This window comes from Prunus mume, linkage group LG2, assembly GCF_029339155.1.
Source record: "Prunus mume cultivar Tortuosa linkage group LG2, ASM2933915v1, whole genome shotgun sequence".
NCBI lineage: Eukaryota > Viridiplantae > Streptophyta > Magnoliopsida > Rosales > Rosaceae > Prunus > Prunus mume.
Window position 1 is genome coordinate 10,302,765 of NC_142699.1, and position 25,108 is coordinate 10,327,872.

General features: G+C 37.3%; 5 protein-coding genes across 6 annotated transcripts; 3 read left to right on the top strand and 2 right to left on the bottom strand.

The window, feature by feature from the left end:
- Positions 1 to 6,282: 6,282 nt before the first annotated feature.
- LOC103320242 (Polyketide cyclase/dehydrase and lipid transport superfamily protein) lies at positions 6,283 to 7,209 on the bottom strand. The gene is made up of 2 exons (XM_016792020.2): positions 7,137 to 7,209; positions 6,283 to 6,779 (listed from the first exon to the last, which is right to left on the bottom strand). Exons 1-2 carry the CDS (start codon positions 7,207 to 7,209, stop codon positions 6,283 to 6,285), a joined length of 570 nt encoding a protein of 189 aa, XP_016647506.2.
- A 1,527-nt stretch (positions 7,210 to 8,736) lies between these two features.
- LOC103320232 (Avr9/Cf-9 rapidly elicited protein) lies at positions 8,737 to 9,532 on the top strand. Its single transcript, XM_008221877.2, has one exon. The coding sequence runs from the start codon at positions 8,792 to 8,794 to the stop codon at positions 9,392 to 9,394; it is 603 nt and encodes a 200-aa protein (XP_008220099.2). The 5' UTR covers positions 8,737 to 8,791; the 3' UTR covers positions 9,395 to 9,532.
- Positions 9,533 to 10,298: 766 nt separating this feature from the next.
- LOC148919587 (histone deacetylase HDT1-like) lies at positions 10,299 to 12,283 on the top strand. The gene is made up of 4 exons (XM_089047353.1): positions 10,299 to 10,420; positions 11,551 to 11,621; positions 11,713 to 12,102; positions 12,211 to 12,283. Exons 1-3 carry the CDS (start codon positions 10,390 to 10,392, stop codon positions 11,956 to 11,958), a joined length of 348 nt encoding a protein of 115 aa, XP_088903479.1. The 5' UTR covers positions 10,299 to 10,389; the 3' UTR covers positions 11,959 to 12,102; positions 12,211 to 12,283.
- Positions 12,235 to 15,885, top strand: LOC148919588 (uncharacterized). The gene is made up of 10 exons (XM_089044394.1): positions 12,235 to 12,248; positions 12,363 to 12,485; positions 12,632 to 12,757; positions 13,270 to 13,330; positions 14,070 to 14,148; positions 14,241 to 14,358; positions 14,685 to 14,813; positions 15,052 to 15,112; positions 15,374 to 15,463; positions 15,549 to 15,885. Exons 1-9 carry the CDS (start codon positions 12,235 to 12,237, stop codon positions 15,455 to 15,457), a joined length of 795 nt encoding a protein of 264 aa, XP_088900520.1. The 3' UTR covers positions 15,458 to 15,463; positions 15,549 to 15,885.
- A 3,370-nt stretch (positions 15,886 to 19,255) lies between these two features.
- On the bottom strand, positions 19,256 to 24,097 carry LOC103320291 (ATP-dependent RNA helicase DEAH13-like). Of its 2 annotated transcripts, XM_008221956.3 has the most exons (7): positions 23,984 to 24,097; positions 23,703 to 23,858; positions 23,308 to 23,556; positions 22,856 to 23,092; positions 22,561 to 22,674; positions 21,442 to 22,479; positions 19,256 to 21,138 (listed from the first exon to the last, which is right to left on the bottom strand). In XM_008221956.3, exons 1-7 carry the CDS (start codon positions 24,020 to 24,022, stop codon positions 19,702 to 19,704), a joined length of 3,270 nt encoding a protein of 1,089 aa, XP_008220178.2. In that variant the 5' UTR covers positions 24,023 to 24,097; the 3' UTR covers positions 19,256 to 19,701. The 2 variants fall into 2 exon arrangements, with proteins under 2 accessions (XP_008220178.2, XP_088900497.1); XM_089044371.1 differs by lacking the exons at positions 23,703 to 23,858; positions 23,984 to 24,097 and having other exon boundaries at positions 22,856 to 23,079; positions 23,308 to 23,446.
- Positions 24,098 to 25,108: the final 1,011 nt, after the last annotated feature.

The following is a 25,108-nucleotide window of genomic DNA, read 5'->3' on the forward strand; positions in this document are numbered from 1 at the left end:
CAGCGTGGGGAAGGGTAGTGAAGCTGCAATACTACCCAATGAGATCTTTAGGTTGTCACGAGTGCGTATGATTTCGTTGATCTCAATTCGGATGTTGTTTGACTATCGAACGGATTTCGCATATTGTGCGTTATCTGGGTACGATAAGTTCTAACCGTTAGATCGTTTCCAATTGAAGTATGTTGATCTACGTACTCTTAGAATCCTATAGGAATACGCAGATCGTGAATCCGAGCCCCGGATGTTCTGATTCAATAATTCAAAGTTTGTGGGATTAGCGATAACCATACGATTGGAAGCGATTCCCAAACCTGTAATCGGACCTTAGGATATTCCATTGGACGTACACGCACTAGAAACTTGGGGATTTAAGTATTTTCTTTTGTGAATTCCCGTTTTGAAGTGTATTATATTAATCAAGGGTTTGTATCTCGAAATAGGTACTTCGATTGATCATACGTGCAGGACCCTCTGCAGCTTGGGATTACCTGTGAGTGGACTTTGTTTTAAGCATACGCATGGTTTTATTGATAAAAGATTTGTGCATATGTTTTAAATGGTGATTATGATTTAATAATTATTTGGTTGATGGATTTGGATATTCTTATACGTATTGGCAATATATTTTGGGTATGGATATATTTGAGTATTATGAATATGTTTATGTGGATTTTGGGATATCTATCTATATTGTCTATGTATAGAGTATGGAGAGTTGTTGTTGTGAGGTTGTGGAAAGATATGAGTTTGAGGGATGGTTGTGAGGTGTATGAGTATGTTAGGTGACTACCATTCCCTAGTTACTAGGCTTCCCACACACGTCGTTGGCAATGCCGGTAGGGTGGGAAGGCCATGAGATTGAGGGTCTCACACGTGTCGTTGTGCGGCGTGTGAGACACTTCTCATACGTGTCGTTGGCGATGCGTATGGGAAGAGTATGTATATTGCTTAGTATTATCACACACGTCGCTGGCGGATGGGTGGGGTGATGATACCGTCTGCGCGTTGGACTTATTATGATATATGTGAGCTACACGTGTCGTTGGCGGTGCGGCGTGTGAGCTATGGAGTTCCGTCCCGGTTGGACTACTCATCGAAGTTAGTACAGTAATCCGTACCCAAACAATCCCCTGGATTGTTTCCCACATTAGTATGGAGAGAAGTATATGTTATATTATAGTTATATATATATATATGTATGGGTTGATGAGAGTTGCATATCTTTGGGAGTGGAGTTGTGGTTTTGAGATTTTGAGATTTATCGGACTATGGGATTATGTGTTTTAAGTATTTGGTTTATGAATTGTGAAACTGCATGCTAGAGCATTATTTTTACACGGTGGGGTTATTATGTTGATTTAAACGCAAACTTTATTTTTGTCCACTCACATATTTCTGTTTTGCGTCCTCCAAGCAGTAGTTGCTCTTAGAAGCGTTCGAGCAGAGTACGAGCTCAAATCGTTCCATCCGTAGATAGGACTTGTGTAAATTCCTTCTACTCAACTGTTTGTTGTAAACTAATTCTATTAGATGCTCTGTTATCGCCCATGTTAGGTTGTTACTTGAAGGCCACTTTAGTTTGGATTGTTGTATGTTAAAAGCATGCTTTGTGCAGTTGAGATTTATATTATGTAAATTATGCGTTGAATGTTGTTGGGTTTGAGCATTTTACAGGGGAGACTCAAAATTTTGGTAGGATGCCTCGGGGTATTAGTAAGTGGGCCCGGCATCGAGATGTAGGCACCAAGACGGGTCCGTCCCGGTTTGGGGGAAATTCGGAGCGGGTCCTGTCAAAAAGTCCTTTATTATTTTCAATTTCTTTTATCTCTAAATTTTATTTCTAATGATATATGGTAGTAACTTTCATTTATATAACCTTTATTCCTAATCAATAACATTCAATCCACTGTAGCCCAATAAAATAGATTGAGTTATATGCCAAGTAATTTTCATTTATAGAAATTTTAATTCCAGTCAATAACATCCAATCCATTGTAGCCCAATAAAATGGATTGAGTTTATCATCCGGGTTCGACTCCCGGCAGTGGAAAAACCTTTCACTATTTTCAATTTCTTTTATCTCTAAATTTTATGCCTAAGGATATATGCCTAGTAATTTTCTTTTGTATAACTTTTATTCCCAATCAATAACATCCAATCCACTGTAGCCCAATAAATGGATTGAGTTTATCATCCGGGTTCGACTCCCGGCAGCGGAAAAGTCTTTTATTATTTTCAATTTCTTTTATCTCTGAATTTTATGCCTAATGATATATGCCTTCTAATTTTCATTTATATAAATTTTATTCCCAGTCGATAACATCCAATCCGTTGTATCCCAATAAAATGGATTGAGTTTATCATCCGGGTTTGACTCCCGGCAGTGGAAAAACCTTTCACTATTTTCAATTTCTTTTTTCTCTGAATTTTATGCCTAATGATATATGCCTAGTAATTTTCTTTTATGTAACTTTTATTCCCAATCAATAACATCCAATCCGCTGTAGCCCAATAAAATGGATTGAGTTTATCATCCGGGTTTGACTCCCGGAAACGAAAAAGTCTTTTATTATTTTCAATTTATTTTATCTCTGAATTTTATGCCTAGTAATTTTCATTTATATAAATTTTATTCCCAGGCAATAACATCCAATCCGCTGTAGCCCAATAAAATGGATTGAGTTTATCATCCGGTTTCGACTCCCAGCAGTGGAAATCCTTTTATTATTTTAAATTTCTTTTATCCCCAAATTTTATGCCTAATGATATATGCCTAGTAATTTTCATTGATGTTACTTTTGTTTCCAAACAATAACATCTCATCCGTTGTAGCCCAAAAAAATCCAAAACACCCAAAATGAGGGCTGAAATTATAAAAAAACCCAACACCCAAAACACTTTATAAACACACCAAAAATCCATCATTACACACACTCAAAACCTATTTATAAACACACTCAAAAAATGTACAATTGTTGATTTTGGGGTTGATTTTAGGTGTGTTTCTATGTTTAAATAGTGTTTGAGATTTTTTATAAATACATGTCTAAGATTGGGTTTATTTATAAATTTGTATTGAGTTTATCATCCGGGTTAGACTCCGGGCAGCCGGAAAACCTTTTACTATTTGCAATTTCTTTTAACTTTGAATTTTATGCCTTGTAATTTTCTTTTATATAACTTTTATTCCCAATCAATAACATCCAATCCGTTGTAGCCCAATAAAATGGATTAAGTTTGTCATCCGGGTTCGACTCTTGGCAGTGAAAAAGTCTTTTATTATTTTCAATTTTTTTATCTCTGAATTTTATGCCTAATGATATATGCCTAGTAATTTTCATTTATATAAATTTTTTTCTCAATCAATAACATCCAATCCGATGTAGCCCAATAAAATGGATTGGGTTTATCATCCGGGTTCGACTCCCGGCTGCGGAAAAGCCTTTCATTATTTTCAATTTCTTTTATCTCTTAATTTTATGCCTAATGATATATGGTAGTAACTTTCATTTATATAACCTTTATTCCCAATCAATAACATTCAATCCGCTGTAGCGCCCAATAAAATGGATTGAGTTTGTCATCCGGGTTTGACTCCCGGCAGCGGAAAAGTCTTTTATTATTTTCAATTTCTTTTATCTATGAATTTTATGCCTAATGATATATGCCAAGTAATTTTCATTTATAGAAATTTTATTCCCAGTCAATAACATCCAATCCGCTGTAGCCCAATAAAATGGATTGAGTTTATCATCCGGGTTCAACTCCCGGCTGCGGAAAAAACTTTCACTATTTTCAATTTCTTTTATCTCTTAATTTTAGGCCTAAGGATATATGCCTAGTAATTTTCTTTTATATAACTTTTATTCCCAATCAATAACATCCAATCCGCTGTAGCCCAATAAATGGATTGAGTTTATCATCCGGGTTCGATTCCTGGCAGCAGAAAAGTCTTTTATTATTTTCAATTTCTTTTATCTCCGAATTTTATGCCTAATGATACATGCCTAGTAATTTTCATTTATATAAATTTTATTCCCAGTCAATAACATCCTATCCGCTGTAGCTAGGGCTGGCAATGATTGAGTCATCGGGTTTGTCGGGATATTAAGCGTGTCAAGAATGCTCAACCCAACCCAACCCATTTAATAAGCGTGTCGTGTCGGGTTTGGGTCGTCTTTTATCGTGCGGGTTTAGTCGTGTAACGGGTTAATAAATAATAACATGCATGTTACAAAAGTCACAACTAAAAAATTTAAATAAAAAAACAGAGAGGAGAGAAAATATAAGGAAAAGAAAGAAAAAAAAGGATAGAGAGAGGAGAGAAGAGAGAATGAAAACAAAAAAATAGAGAGGAGAGAAAAGAGAAGGAAAACAAAAAAATTGAGAGAGAGAGAGAGAGAGAGAGAGAGAAGGAAAGAAATAAAAATAAAAAAGAGAGGAGAGAAAACTAAAGAGAAGGAAAAGAAAGAAAAAAATAAGAGAGAGAAAACTAAAGAGAAGTAAAAAGAGAGGAGAAAAGAGAGAAGGAAAAGAAATTAAAAAAGAGAGAGGAGAAGATAGACGGAAAAAGAAAAACAAAAGAAGAAAAAGAAACATTATAAATATCAAAAGGCATAGTATATAATTACAAAGTTGTATCTAGCATGGTGGATAAGGTGTTGGAGAGTAATGAGGATGGAGGAGGTTCGAAACTCCATATGTGTGTTTTGAAGTCTCTATTTCTATATTTTTTCGCGGGTTGGCGTGTCTTACACGGGTTGACACGACCCGTTTAATAAACGGGTTACACATGTATTTTAACGGGTTGGCGGGTTAACCCGAAACCCATCCGTTTAATAAACGGGTCAAAACGGGTTGACCGAAAATTACCCAATTATTAATCGTGCGGGTTCGTCGTGTTTTTTTGGTCGGGTAGGAAATTACCCCTAGCTGTAGCCCAAAAAAATGGATTGAGTTTATCATTTGGGTTCGACTCCTGGCAGCGGAAAAATCGTTTATTATCTTCAATTTCTTTTATCTCTCAATTTTATGCCTAATGATATATGCCTAGTAATTTGCATTGATATAACTTTTATTTCCAATCTATAACATCCAATCCGTTGTAGCCCAATTAAATGGGATGAGTTTATCGTCTGAGTTCGACTCCCGTCTGTGGAAAAATCTTTTATTATTTTCAATTTCTTTTATCTCTTAATTTTATGCCTAGTAATTTTCATTTATATAAATTTTATTCCCAATCAATAACATCCAATCTGCTGTAGCCCAATAAAATGGATTGAGTTTATCGTTCAGGTTCAACTCCCGACAGCGTAAAAACCTTTTACTATTTTCAATTTCTTTTTTCTCTGAATTTTATGCCTAATGATAGATGCCTAGTAATTTTCATTTATATAACTTTTATTCCCAATCAATAACGTCCAATCCGCTATTGCCTAATAAATTGGATTGAGTTTATCATCCGGGTTCGACTCCCGGCTGTGGAAATCCTTTTATTATCTTCAATTTCTTTTATCTCTTAATATTATGCCTAATGATATATGCCTAGTAAGTTTCATTGATATAACTTATATTCCCAAAGAATAACATCTCATCCGTTGTAGCCCAATAAAATGGATTGAGTTTATCATCTGGGTTCGACTCCCAACAGTGGAAAACCCTTTTTAATTTTGAATTTCTTTCATTTCTTAAGTTTATGCCTAATGATATATTCCTAGTAATTTTGATTTATAGAACTTTTATTCCCCATCAATAACATCGAATCTGCTATAGCCCAATATAATGGTTTGAGTTTATCATCCGAGTTTGACTCTTGGTAGCAAAAAAACCACCTATTTTTTTCAATTTCTTTTATCTCTTAATTTTTTGCCTATCTCTTTGTGAACGTTTTTAATCTCTCATTTGTGAGAGTTTTTCATCTCCATTATGGTTTGATTTTTTCAAGCTTTATATCATTTTGATTATTCTGAATTTGCAATCTTAATTGGATGCCTATGTCAGAGTTTCTTCAATCCTGCGTGATCGTTAGTGGATGCGCACTAGATTGTCTTAATTTTGATGTTAGATTGCTCTGTTATTGTAATGGTTCTTTGTGACTAGTTTGTATTTGCCCTTTGTGGCTAGTGGCTTTTTAACTGAATTACAAATGCAATCACATAATCTCTCTCTCTCTCTCTCTCTCTCTCTCTCTCTCTCTCTCTCTCTCTCTCTCTCTCTCTCTCTCTCTCTCTCTCTATATATATATATATATATATATATAGATATAGCATTTCAAGTACAAAACTATAAACCCAGCTCATATTTTTTCACTAAATGATCCAAACCCCACCCCTCCACAGGATCAACGGTGATGGACCACTCGATCAAGCACCGATATTGACCGTCAACATCCCCACCTGGAACAACCCTGACCGTTGATACATATGACTTGAACCCAATGTGACTTTCCACAATCTCATAGCTTAAACTATGGTCAGCATCATCAACGGCTACCAATCTTTCCTTGGACCAGCTGACGGCCATATGATCACCCTTCGATGGGATTGAGGACCCGGAGCAGTATCTGATGCAGCCAGGCGCACCGTTGGCCCCTTGGACGCTATAGCAATTGGCTAGGGTTGGAAACAACTGGTGGAAGTTGAAGAAGTCTTTGAGCAGAGGCCAGATCTGGTCAACTCTGGCCTTTGTGAGCCTTGCAGAAACCGTGGCTTCCCATTTTGGCCCTGACTCTTGAGAGGGAGAGAAAGTGATGTTGGAAAAGGGTAAATGAGGCACATGGACTTAAATGGACCACATGGATTTTGTTAGACTATACACATAGAAGATTGGTATGGTCCTGCGTAAAAATGGCATGTACAAATTTAATTATCTTTGCCCTTTCTCTATCACACAATTTGAGGAAGCAAATGCATTTAGGATAATGTGACAACGATGGTAGATTACCTACAAAATATAGAATATGCAGAATCAAAGTTTGTGCCAGTACAAATGTATAATCAATTGATAAATCAAGTATTGATGTTGATGTTGTGGTATATTCTTGTTTTCACAATCATAGATGTCCTCTTTAGCCCACTCAACTCTTTAGCCCTTATTATATGAGGATATTTCGGAAATAATATGGATGGATCACTGACCTGACAACCTAGCTAAACGGCATTGATCATCTTCGGGGAAAAAAAGGAAGGCAACTAGGCCTAGTCTTAACATTAGCGTTTCCCCCCTAAAGTTAGAAAAGGACAAAGTTGTCATGAAAGTTTCGGACGTGAGATCACTGATCTACAAATAAAAGTATTTTTTCACTGGGCCGTTGGCTTAGCTTTAGTTTTAATTCCACAACACACATGTTATTCTATATTAATTAAATGAAGAAACTCCAATAAAACAAGAAAGATAATATCAAAGTAGCTTTGTCCCGTTATTTGGATAGGCAAGCCTTTTCTTTTTCTCTTCCATTCAAAAACAATAAGGTCGAATCTTTTGTTGTCATCACTCAAATGCTTGAGTATATAAAATAAGATCAAAAACCTAAAAGAATACGATTCTTCGAAATCAAATAATCATAAACAGAAGTTCGGATCATCTTTGAACTTCCCAATTTGTAACTCATTTGGATGACGTTCTTCTTTCTTTGTTTCAGCTGCTGACCAGTCCGCATCTGAGTTATTTTCTGATGGAGGTTGATACATAACTAGTAATTCGACTGCCAGTGCCAACCTAACACAATTAGGGTTATTCAAAACAAAGATGGTCCCCTGTTACAAAGATGAATAAATTGTGTAACCACCAAAAACTTCCAAAAATTTTGTTTGCCACTTTGCCTTCTGAACCTGTCAAAGATGAATAAAATTCCAAACTTGTTCGACTTTAGGTCCACCGGTGACTAAACAAGTAAAAAACATTGGATCCTACTTGCTAGATTTCATCATGATCAAATCCAACACTTGAATAAAATAGTCCAAAGTATTTTGATTTGCCTCAACATTTTGGATTTTATATTTCAAAGTACGGGATAATGTAGGGCTAAAGGGTAGGCTTACACCTAACTAAAGTTTTGCTATTCATTTTTCACTTTCTACTCCTTTATCCCCCCACTATAATTAGTCCATTATTAATAGAACTATCTTTTTTCCCTTTTTTCTTTTCGGTTTATTGACTTATTTCACTTCCTTCTAATATAATATTGTAACCGTGCATACATGAGCTTAGTCAAGTTGACTAGAGCGGACGTGCTCCCCACTTTGTTCCCAAGTTTGAATCATCTTCTCGTAATTTAGATTAGTTGAAAGTAGATCATAAAAAAAATTGTAACCGTAGCTTAAAGCAAGACTTTGATATGAACGGCAAAGGTAGATCTGGAGGGCATACAAGATTGAAATCAATGGGGGCAGTCAGATGGATGTCAGTTATTTTGAGGGCATTAAAACTTAATTAAAAGTTGAAACGCACTAGTTTGTAGGGACAACGTATGCAAATTAACAAAGCATAAAAAACCCATTAACAAAAAAGAAAAAAGAGAAAGAGCAGCGCAAAACAAAAAGCAATCATTACGCATTGTATGTTACACTTATCAACATTAAGTATAAAAATACAGTCTTTAGACTTTAGTCACAAAAATAAAAAAAAATTAGTAGAACAAATAAAAATTTAGAAATTTATGGCCCCATTCTACCCTGTCTGGCTCTTTAAATATATTCCTACCTTCATCATTTCTTCTCTCACTCGTAGAACCCATCTCTGTCTCTAAGTTTTTTCTAGCCTCTGAGTTCTATTAATCTCCTAGCCCAAGAAAATGGAGCCTCCTGCTACACCAATCATTGCCAAGAAACTGAGCAACATGGTACGTCTGATTTTGTTCACATTACAAAAGGGCGTGTCCAAAAAGAAGCTGATGATGATGAAGAAGCATGGAAAGATCTTAGGCAAGTCCTTCAATGATTTCATGGTTCGCCACCACACGGCGCTCAGCTGCAAGTCACATGACGTGCACGTATCCTTCGTGTACCCCCTCGAGTACGAGTTCAGCTGCAAAAGCAGCATCCCACCTTATAGATCATCCTACACTCCTCCCTGCCACGACAGCGGGCACAATAAGGGCCGTTACGTTAGGCAGCGTTCGCGGAGGAGCGTTTACGTGCCGATGATGTGTGAGAATGTATTGGCGACGGTTAACACCGGCAGGAAAGTGAGCTTTCGCGGCAGTGATGTGGTGGAACCACTGCCGATGGTGAGGCGGGTGAGGATAACGGAGTGGGAGCCGTTGTTCCCGTTGAATATTGATGAGGAGGAGGAGGAGGAAGATTATCACGTGGACAAAGCAGCACAGGAATTTATTGACAAGTTTTATAGGGAGTTAATGTTGCAAAAATGGAGGGCCGTAGATTCCTCCCACTGATCTTAAACTGCTTTATTAGATTGTAACGGTGTGTAGCTTGTGAGTGTATTTAGTGAAGTAATTACAACCCGTGCATGCTTTCTTTCATGTTATTGTACAGTTAGGATTTAACCATCCTAATGCAAGACCTTTCTTTCATGTTATAGTACAGTTACCATTTAACCCTTTAACATGTCATCATAACATTGATTCGTTAAGCTAAGCTAACACATGGAGAATTATCCACCTTGAATACGAACGACATTATGTCCGGCAATCCGGCAATTTTGTCACATTCAATCGACTAATCATAATCAATGAATTTTAGCTTCCTACTACTCTGAAAGCAAATGAATCTAACTAGCTAGTAAGTATAATTTACGCGTCATCTAATTGGATCGTCTAAACCACAAGGCTTCCCATTAATAGCTTTGTTGGATATGAAAAAGATGAATTAGGTGGCTGGTTGCCATTAGAAAGAATCAAAATTTGCATCTGATCAGTATATCATTCATAGAGGGGAAGAAGGAATGGAAAATAAAAGAATTTTTTGGGTACCTAATATTCAGAAGGCAACGTTGTTGTGTGATCTAGAATTTAAGTAGACCAATAAGAAAAATCTGAAAAAATAAAAATAAGTAAATAAGTCATTCGAATCCCCAAATATCACTGAAATAATTATATAAAATTAAAAATAAAAAAAACACACACACACCCAAACTGAGCGTGTTTATTTGTTCTTGGCCTTTAGTGGGCTAAAGCCTCGTAGAACTTTAAGCGTATAATTATTATTTTTCGGTTAAATTACGGACTGGATTTTAAAATCCACGAGGAAAAAAAAAATGCAAGTAAATAATTTGAAAACACGCGCGCTTTCGTGGAGAGGTATTTAAAACGAAAACGAAAGCCAGAGCGTCAGCCAACAGTCAGTTCCAATCACACTCTGAAAAGAAATCGAAAAGAAAAAGCTCTGTGAAACCGTACAAGCTCCGCGTAAGTATCTCTGCAATTCGACAATGGAGAATCGTGAGCCACGTGAACCTTGGGGTAATCGTTTCGTTGCTACAGTAGTGTTATGCTTCTTTATTTCTTACAGTTCTTAGCTGTTTGGTTTCTGAGAAAATGAGATCAATATCTGGCTTGATTTTCCTTCCATCGCTTAAATATATAACAGAAACCAGATATACTAATCTCTTCGGTCGCTTTTTGATCGCTCTGTTCGTTCGCTTTTGGATCGCTCTGTTCGTTCGCTTTTGGATCGCTCTGTTCATTCGCTTTTCGATTGCTCTTCGATCTCTCTCTGTTAGTTCGCTTTTCAATATCTCTATTAATTCGATTTTCCATCTCTTTATTAGGTAGCTCTTCGATCTCTCCCGTTGGTCGCTATTCGATCGCTCTCTGATCTCTCCCTTCGCTCGCTCTTTGATTTCTCCCTTCGTTCGCTCTTTGATCTCTCCCTTTCGATTGTTCTAGGATCTCTCCCTTCACACATAGCGCTTGGCTTTTGAGTTTTAATTTCTTTTTTCCTTTTTAAATGTTCTGCTAAAAATGCTTCATGTTGACATAAGTTTTTCTCCCCTCTGTTTTCTGAATTTCTGTTGAAAGAAAAACTAAAGTCTGAGAACGTTGTGCATCTCCCTCATTTTCACATGTATTATTGTTTTGGTTTCTGTACAAATATTTCGCTTGCTTTATTTGGCATGTATTGAGTTTCTGCCTTAAAACCAAATTTACACGTATAAACTTGCTTCTGATTTCTGAGCTGCAAAATCTTTTGTTTGCTCAATGAACCTTCGCAACTGGTAACGCAAGTTCCAATGCACTGTGCTCATGGAGAAATTTTTTGCTGTCTGTTTAGACTCCCGAGTTATGCAATAGGATGTGTTTTAGGTCAGTGTGATCCAAGCAATCTTGTTGTCTTTTGTTTTTGTTGACCCGTTATAAACTTAGGTACAAACAGTTTTCATCCCCTTTCTATATTTGAGAGCGAAAATTGCCTGTTGTTGTTTCATCTTCTGTATGTTCGGCACTGATTCTTACTGTTTTCACCACTTCATGCCTATTTTCCATTCTACAAATGTAAACAAAAATTTGCACAAACATTTTGTTCTTTTATTTTCTGGCAGTGTCAGTTTTGGAATCGTAAATTGATTACTTAAATGTGACTCAATGTTCAGGTGTTAAGGTAAAAAGTGGAGACTCTGTCGTTGTTGAGGCTGGAACTTGGGAGATCCTGTATCTTACAGAGGTAATGGGGGAAGCTGTTTAATTGCTTTTCTCTGTTTCTTTTGTCTTTTTGATAGTTCCAGCATGGTGTAAAACTTTCTTTTACAATGCAGGCTCATCTGGATGATGTCAAAAAAGCGAAGGGAAGTGATCCTATTGAACTCTATTTCAACATTACCGATGGGGAATTAGATGAAACTAATGTTTTGAAAACTATTCCTCCTGAATCATTTGAGAAACCTTATAATTTTGATGAGATTGAAATAGCTTATAAAATTGAGCTTTCGCATAACTGGAAATATGGGAGCATCCGCTTTACTGGACACAAGTGTGAAGCTACTAGGTTATATCCTTTTTGATATTGCCCTTCATGTTTGAATTTGGTGTCTTTCATGTTATTTAATTCTCATGAGATATGTTTTGATTATTAAATTATTTGTTGTCTCCTTGACTGTGCTCTGTTGATGATTCTGGTGGTGGCGTCTTCACGAACTCTGACACTGGTAAGTCGTAAATGCTTCTCACTTTAAAAAATAATAATTACATATTTCCTTTTTCTTGCTTTTTTTTTTAGAAGTTTTATTTAGGCTCTGACATGGCCGACTTCACAGATTCTGATGCTGATGATTTCGAAGATGACTTGCGAACTGTTCTTTTTTCAGATCAGGGGAGATCTGCTAAAAGTATGCTAATTAATTTTTTATTACTAGGAATTGAGTTTCGTAAAACTTTTGCTCATTTGATTTGCAACGTCTTTATGTAGGAAAAAACCTGTGAAGAAAGAACAATATATCTCTAACGAGGAAGCTGCGAGAATTTGGAACGAGAAAAAATCACATATCATCGACGTTATTAATTCACAGAAGAAGTTCTTTCCGGCTGACAGGTTCCTCATTCTCCCATTGTTTCTGTTTTGCCTCTAATCTGTGCTCGTCTTAGTAGTGAGTCCGCTTCCTTTTCTTGATCTTGTCTTCTGTGTTTGTTGCCTTTCACTTTGCAGTTCTTGACTGAGGGCACATATTTTTGTTAAAGTGTCTTTGTTGGCAAATTGGATCACATTCAAAACATTCTCCAAGAAAACAAAGGGTTTTTGGAATTGGACCTTATGGATCTGGAGAAGTATATTGATAAACTTAGGTCGATGGCAGCCAATGACAGGTTCCTCATTATCTCCCTTCTTTCCTTTTTTGTTGTTGTTGTTGTTGCCCGTGCTTATTACGTGAAAGCCATTGTTTTATAGCTCTGAGTCTTTGACAGTCGTCCCATAGTAGTGGATGTTCTGATTTGACTAAGAGGATGGCTTAGCTCTTTGGCCCCTAATCTATGCTAACTAAGTGGTCGACATTGTTTAATAACTCTGACCCTCGTCTGAGTTGGTTTGCTTTCCATGTTTTTGTTAGTCTGTTTTGTGGGTTTGCCTTTTGGTTTTCAATTCTTGACCAAGAGCACATTATTTCTCTTCGTTTTTTGTTTGTATTTGTGGGTTTGCAATTTTGTTTCTGATGTTTTACTAAGAGGCTGGCCTTCGTGCTATGACCTCTAATCTATGCCAAGTACATGAAATCCATCGTTTTAGATCTCTAACAGTTGTCTAGTAGTGGATTTGTTTGCATTTTAGTTTTTGATGCGTGGGTTTTCCCCTGAGCACCACTCTTTCTTGCATATTTCAGCGGTTGGCCTGAATATTATGTTGAATTGAAGAAAAGTCTTGGACTTGAGTTTTCCACTCAGGTATTCTCTCTCTCAAAAATCTGTTTGAGTATCTCCTTTGGTGTCTAGTAGATTCCCTTAGGTGAATATCTGGAGTTGTTGTATCTACAGTGGTTAACTGCTAAATGTTATATTTGTAGCACTCCATGTTTCGTCTTATATTATTGACAGTCCCAACTATAATTGTTCATGCTCCCAATTTATATAGGACATTTTGGACTTGTGCTCAGGGGCACATTCATGGAATATCCTTGTACTTGCATACAAATGTTGTCATCATCATATCTGTTTCTGTTTGTTTATGTATATTCTCTTGTGGTGTTCTTTAACAAATCTGTACACGCAAAGCAAGCTTGATTTAGGTTTTAATTTCTTGAAATATAGATCGTTGTGCAATACGTGTTCTGGAGCATGTGCATTCTTGTCCATGGAAATTTCCCATGCATAACTATGTGTATTCTTGACCTCTTAAAATTTTTAGAGAGTGTCAGTCTATACTTTGGATCAATCAGCTTCTTGCATGCGGAACTGATTGCTGAATCTTTAGTGCGGATTATGTGTTTTTACAAATTCTTGTTGTCCAATTATGACGATGAGATTCTCTACGATGTAATATGGAGATAACAGCAAGTATTAACCAAACCTGCTTGTTGGTTTCTTATCACATTTTCCTTTTGACTTTGTAGAATGTCAAAATGCTTTTATCCCTTAATCCAATTATCATCTCTGAGTAATTGAACTCTTCTCGATATTGTTCAAGGCTGTGTTTTCTGAAACACCTATTACTTACAAGAATGCAATGCTCGCTCCTCCTGTTACATCCTTCAATGATTGCTCTGGTGGGGGTCGCTGATCTAGATTTTGTTTCACTTGTATGTGCATTCAAATCATTTAGCTCTTAACTTTTTATTGCTTCCATATCATGAATCAGATGAATTGGATAGTGACATTTGTTGCGAGGAAGCTGAGAAACTTGATGCGCAAAAATCTGTTATCGTTGATGCTATCGGTAAATTGAAGACCTTTGGGACCATCCCACCTGCCTGCAGGTTCCTCATTCTCTCCCGTTTTTCTTTTTTTGACTCTAATCTCTGCTCTTTACATAAAATTAGTTGTGTAAGAGGTCCGACACTACTCTTACTGTAGGTGGTTTGTTCGTTTGTTTCTGTTTGTGTATGTGAGTTTGTCTTTTCATTTCTGATTTTTTACTAAGAGACCGACCTTATTTCTTTGGTCTCTTATCTATATCATCTATGAGAAAGCTGCTGACACTCAATTCTTTTTACTGAGTTGGTTTTTGTTAGCCTTGCGGATTTGCCTTTTGGTTTCCTGTTCTTGACTAAGAAGAGCATACATTTTTGTTCCTTGTTTGAAGTGACTTGCTTGGCCGTTTGGAAGATATGTGCTCCAGTCTGGCACGCCATGAATCTATTAAATGTCGGAAGAAACTGTCTGATTTCAACAACTATATTTGTTCAATTAAGGGGAAGGCAGACGTTGACAGGTTCCCAATTCTCTCCCTTCTTTCTTTTTCCCGTGTGACATCACTATTTAAAGAATTTTTTTTTTATAGAAGTGCTAACTCATCTTACAATATTCTGCTGGAGGTGTTGTTTGAGGCTTTTTTCACAACAATCTGTTCTGACTATTGTTCACAGTAATGCAGTTTTCGTACTTCCACTGATGTTCTTTATGTGTCATAGATTTTTCCCCTAAATGCCACTCTTTCTTTCATATTTTAGCCACTGGATTGAAATGTTGGATGATTTACAGAAGAGTCTTGGGCTGGAGAATAATCCTCAGGTTTTCTTATCTTTCCACAATCTGTTAGCAACTTAAAATTTTCAACTCACTGTTAAAAGTTGTATCAGTAGCAAAGCATGTTTTGTCTTATGATGTCGACACAGTGCCAATTTTAATTGTTCACTCCCCGAATTTATGTACGGCATGTTGGACTTGCGCTCTTGGACACATTGTTCATGGAACTGGAAAATGTTGTCGTCATCTCTGCTTCTTTTTATGTATATTCTATCGTGGTTTTGTTGGGTATATGTAAAAATTTAGGTGGTACATCCTATGGCAAAGAAGGAAAAGAAGTCAAAGAAGGCAAAGAAGGCAAAGAAGGCAGAGTATGCTGACCCTGATTGATACGCGGTATGTCATTTTCCTCCTTTTAAATTATGCTTCAAATTTGTGAAGTTTTGTTTTCAGAACTAACCGTGTATCTTGGAAATAAAAGCTTTTTGTTAGGTGTTGGAGGACCACAAGGATCAGAGTTTTAACACTGTTAATGCTGCATAGTAACAACATAATCTAGTCTTGGAAATTTGTGTTTTCTGAACTACAACTTGTGAATCAAGAGATGTTTTTACTGAGAACCTCTGCTCATTTTGGAAAATGATGGATGCCCCTTGGACATTATGCGCGTTGTTAGGTTGTTAATGACTTGTTTTTTCTGATGAATGGTTTACGTGTAGGCTGGCTTTTGTGGTGCTATTAATTTTCCTTGTGCTTTTAGCTTTATCGGCAACAAGCTCAAAACTATTAACTCAATACATATAAAATTGTGTATGGTACATAGATGCATACTCTCGCAACACCCAATTTGTTCAGCTCTCTACACAATTTCTCGGAATTGTGGTAATCATGTTGAGTTCATGCTCTAGAGTTTTCATATGTCCTTAGGTTAGAGGGTTGCGTACACAACACTATAGGGGTCTAGGGAGCTTAACCAGAGTTAGCGTAAATTCTTCAGCTTTTAAGGGGTATATTCGTAGGGTTTCATTCTGTTCCAATCGAAAACTCAATTCTTCAATTCTTCAAAAACGAAACTTTGACTCCCATGTCCTTCTTAAGTTTCTTTTTGTTTTGGGTTGAAAGTTTTTCTTTGCTGGGTTGTATGGATTCAGTTGAAAGGCTTTCAGTTTTGCTTTCTTTCCTTCATTGTAAGCCCTTTTTCCTATTTTCCGGCCTTGGAATGAAGTTTCAGTCTTGACCTATAAAAAAAAAAAACTTTGTTTGCAATTAGCAGATTCTCTGTGCGACCAGTTTCTGTTCTTGGTATCACTGCATCGAAGAACTTGAAAGACTCACTGAATCCAATTGCTAAAGTGAATTGCTTCCACAATGTTCTTAGTTCGAAGATATAGAATCCAAAAATTGTAGATAAGATATATATTTGAAGTGTGTTTTCTTCTGTCCAAAGGTGTAGAATTCATATATTAGTGTTTTTGTGAATTAGTTGTGCTGCAATAAAGCAAGGTTAGAGCATGTTGTACTTTCTGCACAATGGGAATTATAAGTGCATGGGGATTAATGAAGATTGCTTATTAGAGCATGTTCTACTTCTGTCCAATGTATGCATGTTGATAGTTCTATCTCTAATAAAAGATCGCTTATTAATGAAAGTTCTTTTGTGTTTTGGCATAGAAGAACAGGGCATATTTCAAGAGAAAATTCTTTTATGTTTTGGCATAAAAATGTGGGATTGTTGCACAATACACCACTGCTGGTACTCCTCATCAAATTGGAGTTGTAGAGAGATGAAACAAAATGTTGAAGGAAATGGTTTCGTCGGGGTAATCGTTTCGTTGCTACAGTAGTGTTAACTTATGCTTCTTTATTTGTTGCAGTTCTTAGCTGTTTGGTTTCCGAGAAAACGAGATCAATATCTGGCTTGATTTTCATTCCGTCGCTTAAATACATCACAGAAACCAGATGTACTAATCTCTTCGGCAGCTATTCGATCGCTCCTCGTTCTCTCCCTTCGTTCGTTCTTTGATTTCTCTCTTCGTTCGCTCTACGATCTCCCCCTCTTTATTTTTATTATTATTTTTTTAAAATAGCCGCACAGTGCCTTGGTGGAAGTGTCACAAACAGTACAGCCGCGCGGCTATAATATAGGGTATAGCCGCGCGGCTATAATATTTATTAATTAAAAACATAGAATCGGTCTAGCGAGTAGGCCCGTGTAAAGAGTATAGCCGACCGGCTATATTGTTAAAAAAAAAATTAAACGCAGCGTATAGCCGGTCGGCTGTACCATTTTTAGAAAAACAGCAGGGCTATACTATTTATTATTAAAAAAGAGTATCAGTCTAACGAGCAGGCGCCACGTGTAAACACGTATAGCCGCTCGGCTATACAATTTCTTAAAAGAATTAAAAACGCCGAGTGTTATTATTTTTTATTATAAAAAAGACCCCTAGCGATTAGGCGCCACTAGTCAAAATGCGTATCGCTCTACGATCTCTTCCCTTCGATCGCTCTAGGATCTCTCCTCGATCGCTCTCGATCTCTCCCTTTGATATCTCTTCACACGTAGCACTTGGGTTTTGATTTTTAATTTATTTTTTCCTTTTTAAATGTTCTGCTAAAAAAAAATGCTTCATGTTGACACAATTAAGTTTTTCTCCCCTCTGTTTTCCGAATTTCTGTTGAAAGAAAAACTAAAGTCTGGGAGAACGTTGTGCATCTCCCTCATTTTCACATGTATTATTGTTTTGGTTTCAGTAAAAATATTTCGCTTGCTTTATTTGGCATGTATTGAGTTTCTGCCTTAAAACTAAATGTACACGTATAAGCTTGCTTCTGATTTCTGAGCGGCAAAATCTTTTGTCTGCTCAACGAACCTTCGCAACTGGTAATGCAAGTTCCAGTGCACTGTGCTCATGGAGAAAACTTTTGTTGTCTGTTTAGACTCTCGAGTTATGCAATAGGATGTGTTTTAGGTCAGTGTGATCCAAGCAATCTTCAGGTGTTAGGGTAAAAAATGGAGACTTTGTTTCGTCTTATATTATTGACAGTCCCAACTATAATTGTTCATGCTCCCAATTTATATAGGACATTTTGGACTTGTGCTCTGGGGCACATAGTTCATGGAATAGCCTTTTACTTGCATACAAATGTTGTCATCATCATCTCTGTTTCTGTTTGTTGATGTATATTCTCTTGTGGTGTTCTTTAACAAATCTATACACGCAAAGCAAGCTTGATTTAGTTTTTAATTTCTTCAAATATGGATCGTTCTGCAATACGTGTTCTGGAGCATGTGCATTCTTGTCCACGGAAATTTCCCAGACATAACTATGTGTATTCTTGACCTTTTAAAACTTTTAGAGTATGAATCTGTGCCTTCAGTGTCAGTCTATACATTGGATCAATCAGATTCTTGCATGCGGAACTGATTGCTGAATCTTTACTGCGGGTTATGTGTTTTTACAAGCCTGCCTGTTGGTTTCTTATCACATTTTCCTTTGACTTTGTAGAATGTCAAAATGCTTTTATCCCTTAATCCAAATATCATCTCTGAGTAATTGAACTCTTCTCGATATTGTTCGAGGCTGTGTTTTCTGAAACACCTATTACTTACAAGAATGCAATGCTCGCTCCTCCTGTTACATACTTCAATGATTGCCCTGGTGGGGGTCGCTGATCTAGATTTTGTTTTACTTGTATGTGCATTCAAATCATTTAGCTCTTAAATTTTTATTGCTTCCGTATCGTGAATCAGATGAATTGGATCGTGACATTTGTTGTGAGGAAGCTGAGAAACTCGATGCGCAAAAATCTGTTATCGTTGATACTATCGGTAGATTGAAGACCTTCGGGATCATCCCACCTGCCTAATCAACGAGAATGAAGATGAAGTATCCCTACAGCAACATGTCCAACCTTCTCCACCACAAACGTCAATAATGACCAGTCAATCTCTCACGAAGAGCCTCAAGATCCTCATGCTGATGTTCAACCTGTCATCGAAATTACCAGAAGATAGTCCCCAGGAGTTAGAAAGCCATCAATTTCTGATGAATGTGTACGTGCAGGAGATTGAATGACATTAGAATGAAGATGACCCTATGATCTTTGATCAAGAAAGCATCAATGAAGTAGTGTACGTAGCCCTATAGGATGCAAATGGGTCTTCAAAACCAATAGAAATTCTAGTGGCAATATAGAAACGCCCACTTTTCTTATATTGGTTGTATTCCTTGTTTTGAGAAATCCCAAGTATCGATACATGGAGATCTATCTACGCTTCCTTCTCTGGGATCAGGGTTGAGCCAACCCGGTTCATTTGTTCTACAAGGCACTCAATATACTTACCCCAAGGACTAATCAAAAGCGATTTGTCTGATTGCTTAAGGTGTCGATATATGCACCATTCAAAAATCGGATAAAAAAACTAGCAAGGTTACAAGTTCGAATCTCTCTCTCTCTCTCGTTAATAAACCGAAATAATGCTATAAAACCCTATAAATTTATAGCAGACACTGATAATCTAAACCCCGTCCCAGTCATGTATATGTTGAAATATACTGAAAGGGACAATAAATAGAATATGTTGTCCAACTAGCAACTTCCAGACCAGCCATTTGTTGTTTCACTTGAAATCACTCTAAAACAACTTCACGAAGCATGAGTGACCAAAGGGCGTCAAAGCTGCTAGTTTGGAAACTCTTATTAAACCAGGCGAGGAATTCTGGATGCAACTCCATGCGATTCTCCTTCCACACCTGTCTTAACGCAGCGCAGTTATGAATCTTGTTTCTCATCAGCTTCTCTAAAAGATTCCCAACCCGCCGTCGACCAGCTGCCTCCGGCTTTAAAACATTACCAGGAGGTTCTGCCATACACTTACGAACAACTTTTAAGCAAGGCAAAACCTGGCCTTGAAGCAAAGCATAAGCAAAAGCTTTCACTCGATCTCGAAACTGATCAAATTTATTCATTGGCAAACCAAATGGTGGAAGCTCCCACAAATGAGAACCGAAGGCTGGAATGACATAACTAAATACTTGATCAGTTAGAGGCTCGTAGTAAGGTTTGGTATCTGTTGGGGGTGCAGAGAAAGTGCATAAAGCCCGGGCATGCTCAACAAGCCATTCTGATTTTACACGAGCAACGCCGTACATGTACGGTCCTGATCTTGTCTGGATTAGTTCATTGTATACCAGAAATTCAGGGGCTGAATTAGAAACAGATGACCAAGGGTCGAGGAACACAGTCTCTTTAACCATGCAGGCTTGATATCGAACGGCACGAACTTTTCCATCTCCTAAATCAGATGACACAGATGAACTCCTTCCTCTAATGCGCTTAGCAACCCTGTCTGCCCAACCAGCACAGATGGCTTGGCCCAAGAGCTCTTCCTCATACAACGAAAGAGGGTTCTTGTCATAGGAAACCCTCCAATCACGTTCTACATCTTCCATGCTACCATAGCTCCATGAAAATTCTTTCTCCCCACCAGAAACGCCACTTTGTTCAAAGACACGTTCGAGGAGCTGCTTTCTCAGCTTGGATATTTCCTCCATGGTTTTCGGGTGCAGAGCATTGTCATTGCAGAATTCCACTGGCCTCTTAGATATTTCATAGCACTGCAAAGCATAGGCTCTGGACAGAGCATCACTGCTGGGATTGAAAAACCTTTCACGAGGCACTTTTAGAGTTTCTTTTAGTTTCTTCCTTGTCAACTTCTCTTGATTTGAATGCTCGAAAGGCGCATCGCTGCAAACAATTTCATGGTTTGTAGTGTGAATATCTTCAAACTGCCTGAGAAAAGGATTTGAACAACTCAAAGATGCAACTGCTGCAACTGCATATGCTAACACCAAATTAGCTCGAGCACGATTTTTCTGTTTACTCATGATTTGAAAAATCGTAAGGAGCATCCGAGAGTGACGAGGACGCAGAGGATAACAAGCCATGGAATGCCCTAAAGGTGTTAATCTTCCATTTGTGTCACTTGCTTCAAGGGCCGTCAAGAGACGCTCTGCTTCATCCACAGCACCAGCCTCTGGAGGAGTTGGAAATGGAAAATTGGATATCTGGGATGCACAGAAGTAAAAGGTCATACGTTACAAGAGCAATACAGATGTAAAAGAGAAAACACAAGGCATTTTATTGTGGAACGTAAAGGAGCAAATAACCCAATGGTAGCAAAATAAAACATATAATATTCACTGCCTAAGAACCCCTGCTATATAGTAAGAACCATCAAAATCGTTGTGCAGTTACCCCTGCACCTGAGATATTGTGTTCGAATCTTTGCTCCTTACTATAGCTTGCATTAATAAAATAAAATAAAAGGATCTAAAATGCTGAACAAAAGAATATGAATTTGGATCCACCTTAAGAATATTCATAGACTTCAGAAGAAGGGCAACACCATCAAAGGGGACTTTGGATATTTCGGGTGCGGAAAAATCAGGGAATTTGTTATAATACACTGCTTGAGAATACAGGCGGTAACAGTGGCCAGGCCCTGTTCTTCCAGCTCTTCCTTTACGCTGATCAGCTGATGCCTTGCTAATCCACTGTATTTTATATGTTTCCATGCCATTTGAATTGTAGTCCTTCACTTTCTCTTTCCCAGTATCAACAACATACTTTATCCCGCTTATAGTTAAAGAGGTTTCAGCCACATTTGTGCCTACAACAACAAGCCGTTCTCCCTCCTTCACTTTTTCTATTTCTGTAAGTTGAGCTTCTGCATTCAGCCTGGCATAAAGAGGGACAACATGCAGTGCGCCTAGAAAACTACCCTTTTTCCCAGCAGAATTGCAGCACAATGAAGATTTTCCAGCCCAAGAATCGAAACCAGCTTTCGGTGATACAATGCTACCATCCTCTCCTACAACCTCGGCCACAGTTCCATCAACTAATCCTGGGGTATCTTGGCACAATGAATCCCTATCGTCATCGCGAAAAAATTCTCGTTCACTTTCTGTTTCTGAATCATGCGAATAACCCTCCAACTCATCCTCAACAGAATCAATATCAGAAACTTCATCAGTATCACTCTCAACTGATCTTTTCATAAGTTCCCTTGAAGCTCCTTGTAGCTTTCGACACAAGCGCTCAACTTCTCGCTTCCCAGTGACAAACACAAGTATGCCCCCATGTGGCAGTCTCTTGTGAATCTTCAAGACTTTTTTACATGCTTTCTCAACATAATCCCCTTCTTCCTCGGTTCTGTTTTCGTAGTAAGCTTTTACTGAAAATTGTCTAGTGGGAACTTCTATGATCGGGGTTTCACCAAACAGCTTTCTGATAAAGTCTTCTCGCAAGGTGGCACTCATCAGCACAAGCTTTAAAGGGAAGATCTGTTGTTCACGACTTACGTTTTTCCCCAAAAGCACCGCCTTTTGCTGGTTTTCATATTCTTTCTGCCATCACATGCAAAAGATTATGAGAAATTAACCTTGATTAATAAAACTTTTAGCCATAAGCACTGCTCTCTAGCTCACCTGACGCTGTACAATAACACGTGAAAGCATTCCGATAAGTATGTCGGTGTTCGAGCTCCGCACATGTACTTCATCAAGAATTATGACAGAGTATTGCTTCAGCAAAAAATCACTCTGCACAATTTGAAAAAAAAAAAAACTACATTACACAAAGATGACTCAGTTTAATTACGCATACTCCATAGGGTTTCATTACCAGAGGAAGCATACTAAAAGCAGGAAGTTGATTATTTGATGCTTATAAATGTTCAAAACATGACATGGATATTAAAAATATATCATTTGCTTAAAGTACCTTGAGTTCTTGTAGTAATATTCCGTCTGTCATGAATTTGATGGAGCAACTACTTTTACTCATCCTTTTGTCATGTCTAACTTGAAAGCCGACCTCTTTACCTAAATTCAGTCCAAGCTCATACGCCACTCGCTCAGCCGTGGCATAGGCTGCAACACGGCGGGGTTGAGTTACACCAATAATACCACTTCGGGCAGAATTAGAGTGGCTTGAACCATAGCCAGCTTCAAAAAGAAACTGCAACATGTCAACCCAAATGCAGAATTTAGAACGTTCAAGATGACTTTAAAAAAAATTAGACATATAAAAACAATCATTACTGGGAAAATCAAGCATATAAACTAATAATATTAATAAGCAGTCAGAATGCTTTTGATTGTCAAAAAACGCTTTTAATTCTTCCACAATCACTTCTAAACAATGCCTTAGAACAAGAATGCCAACAAACCCACCTGAGGAACTTGGGTTGTTTTACCACATCCAGTCTCTCCACGTATAATCACAGTGGAATTTTCATTAATGGCCTCCATGATCTCCTGCTCCATCATTACTATTGGAAGATCCTTCCTTGCTTCTTCAACTTCATCAGGCCTTGATACATGCACTATAGTTGGTGTAATTAGAGGCCTTGCTCCAGGAAATTCTGATAATTCACTTGCTCTGCTGCTGGAATTTACTTTTGGGCTCTCTTTTACTTTGTCCTGTCAGAAGAACAAAATATACATATAAACAGTTTCAGATTTCATGCCATACAATTTACAAAACCCAAAAACAAACAAAAAACCTTAGCTAGAATTCACAATATTGGTTCACAAATCATATTCTTCAACTATAATTGATTGCACACCTCATGAATCTCATCCAAATCCTGCCTTGATTGAGTTTTTTCTAACTGATGATCAGGCTCAGTTTGATCACTACAAGCACAGTCACCATTATTCTTTTTAAATCCAGCTTTTGGGAATTGTATAGCTTTCCTGCGTTTTGCATATTTGGATTCAACCTACATAATAAACAAGGATATATATCAGTAAAAAAGAAGAATAAATACGTGCGGCAGCAAAGTTCAATATGGAACCCGTTGGAATTTCCAAGTCAAGTTAATTAGAAGACACTCATATCACATACCTCCAACTTGTTGCGCTTTCTTTTCTGGGATTTGCTCATCTTCCTTGGTTTTTCTATTGAGTTTTCCAAAACCCTAAGAAATACACTTGAATGCAATTGGAGTGTTGAGGACGAGGCATGAGCTCGTTACTTGTGAAAGGAGTTTTCCTCTTGGGTCCCAGAATCACTGATGGGCTTCATAGAAAAGTGGGCTTTATTTCTTTTAGTATTTGTGGTCCATATGAATTGATATTTGAATAGATGTATATCTATAATATTGAACATAATTGCAAGACCCACTACCAGGGGTCGGCATCAATCCGACCGAATCGATGAAACCAGTCGAATTAAATTATAATTACCGGTTTGGTTTAGTTTTAATTAAGAATAAGTTAAATAATTTAAAATTGAACCGAACCGTATATAGTTTGGTTTAATTTGGTTTTTAGCTTTTGTAAACTAGTCTAAACCAAATCGGATCGTTTATGTGTATATTTATTTATACAAATTTATAAATAAACCCAATCCTAGACATGTATTTATAAAAAAACCCAAACATTATTTAAACATATAAACACACCCAAAATCAACAATTGTATATTTTTTGAGTGTGTTTCTAAATGGGTTTTGAGTGTGTGTAATGATGGGTTTTGGGTGTGTTCATAAAGTGTTTTGGGTGTTGGGTTTTTTTATAATTTCAGCCCCCATTTTGGGTGTTTTAGTGAAACTCCCATTTATTTATTTATATTTTTTTTATACATGTGTAATACTCTAATTAGTTAATAACTATATATGAATATTTGAACTAAGCTATATTAGTTAGTGAAATATAAAGTTTTATGACATTTTGAGCTTTAGGATGGTTTTGTACTCTAGAAAATGAATTATCTATGAAGCAAGTTCTGAATTTGTTGGTTATAATTGGGCTAACAATGTTGAAAAAATGAGAAAAGAAAGATAATTGGGTTTGGGCCCAAACCGGCCGAACCAAATCGTTTTAAATTGGTTTGGTTTGGTTTGGTTTTCTTTATAACTTTTATCCAAATCGAACTGAATCAAACTGTCATATTGTAATTGGTTCAGCCGTGGTTTTGAAGTAAAACCAATCCAATCCGGATCGTGCCCACCTCTACCTACTACTGTAGT

Bases quoted from the DNA above. Each gene is read 5' to 3' on its own strand.
- LOC103320232 (XM_008221877.2), top strand. From the start codon at position 8,792: ATGGAGCCTCCTGCTACACCAATCATTGCCAAGAAACTGAGCAACATG.
- LOC148919588 (XM_089044394.1), top strand. The intron at 14,149-14,240 runs GTGGGGGTCGCT...ATCATGAATCAG, and splicing joins ATCCTTCAATGATTGCTCTG to ATGAATTGGATAGTGACATT. The intron at 14,814-15,051 runs GTTCCCAATTCT...TTCATATTTTAG, and splicing joins GGGAAGGCAGACGTTGACAG to CCACTGGATTGAAATGTTGG.
- LOC103320242 (XM_016792020.2), bottom strand. From the start codon at position 7,209: ATGTTAAGACTAGGCCTAGTTGCCTTCCTTTTTTTCCCCGAAGATGAT. The intron at 6,780-7,136 runs GTCAGTGATCCA...GGTCCATTTAAG, and splicing joins CCGTTTAGCTAGGTTGTCAG to TCCATGTGCCTCATTTACCC.
- LOC148919587 (XM_089047353.1), top strand. From the start codon at position 10,390: ATGGAGAATCGTGAGCCACGTGAACCTTGGG. The intron at 10,421-11,550 runs GTAATCGTTTCG...CTCAATGTTCAG, and splicing joins TGAGCCACGTGAACCTTGGG to GTGTTAAGGTAAAAAGTGGA. The intron at 11,622-11,712 runs GTAATGGGGGAA...TTTACAATGCAG, and splicing joins AGATCCTGTATCTTACAGAG to GCTCATCTGGATGATGTCAA.
- LOC103320291 (XM_008221956.3), bottom strand. From the start codon at position 24,022: ATGAGCAAATCCCAGAAAAGAAAGCGCAACAAGTTGGAG. The intron at 23,093-23,307 runs GTGGGTTTGTTG...GACATGTTGCAG, and splicing joins AAACAACCCAAGTTCCTCAG to TTTCTTTTTGAAGCTGGCTA. The intron at 21,139-21,441 runs GTGGATCCAAAT...TGTGCATCCCAG, and splicing joins AGTCTATGAATATTCTTAAG to ATATCCAATTTTCCATTTCC.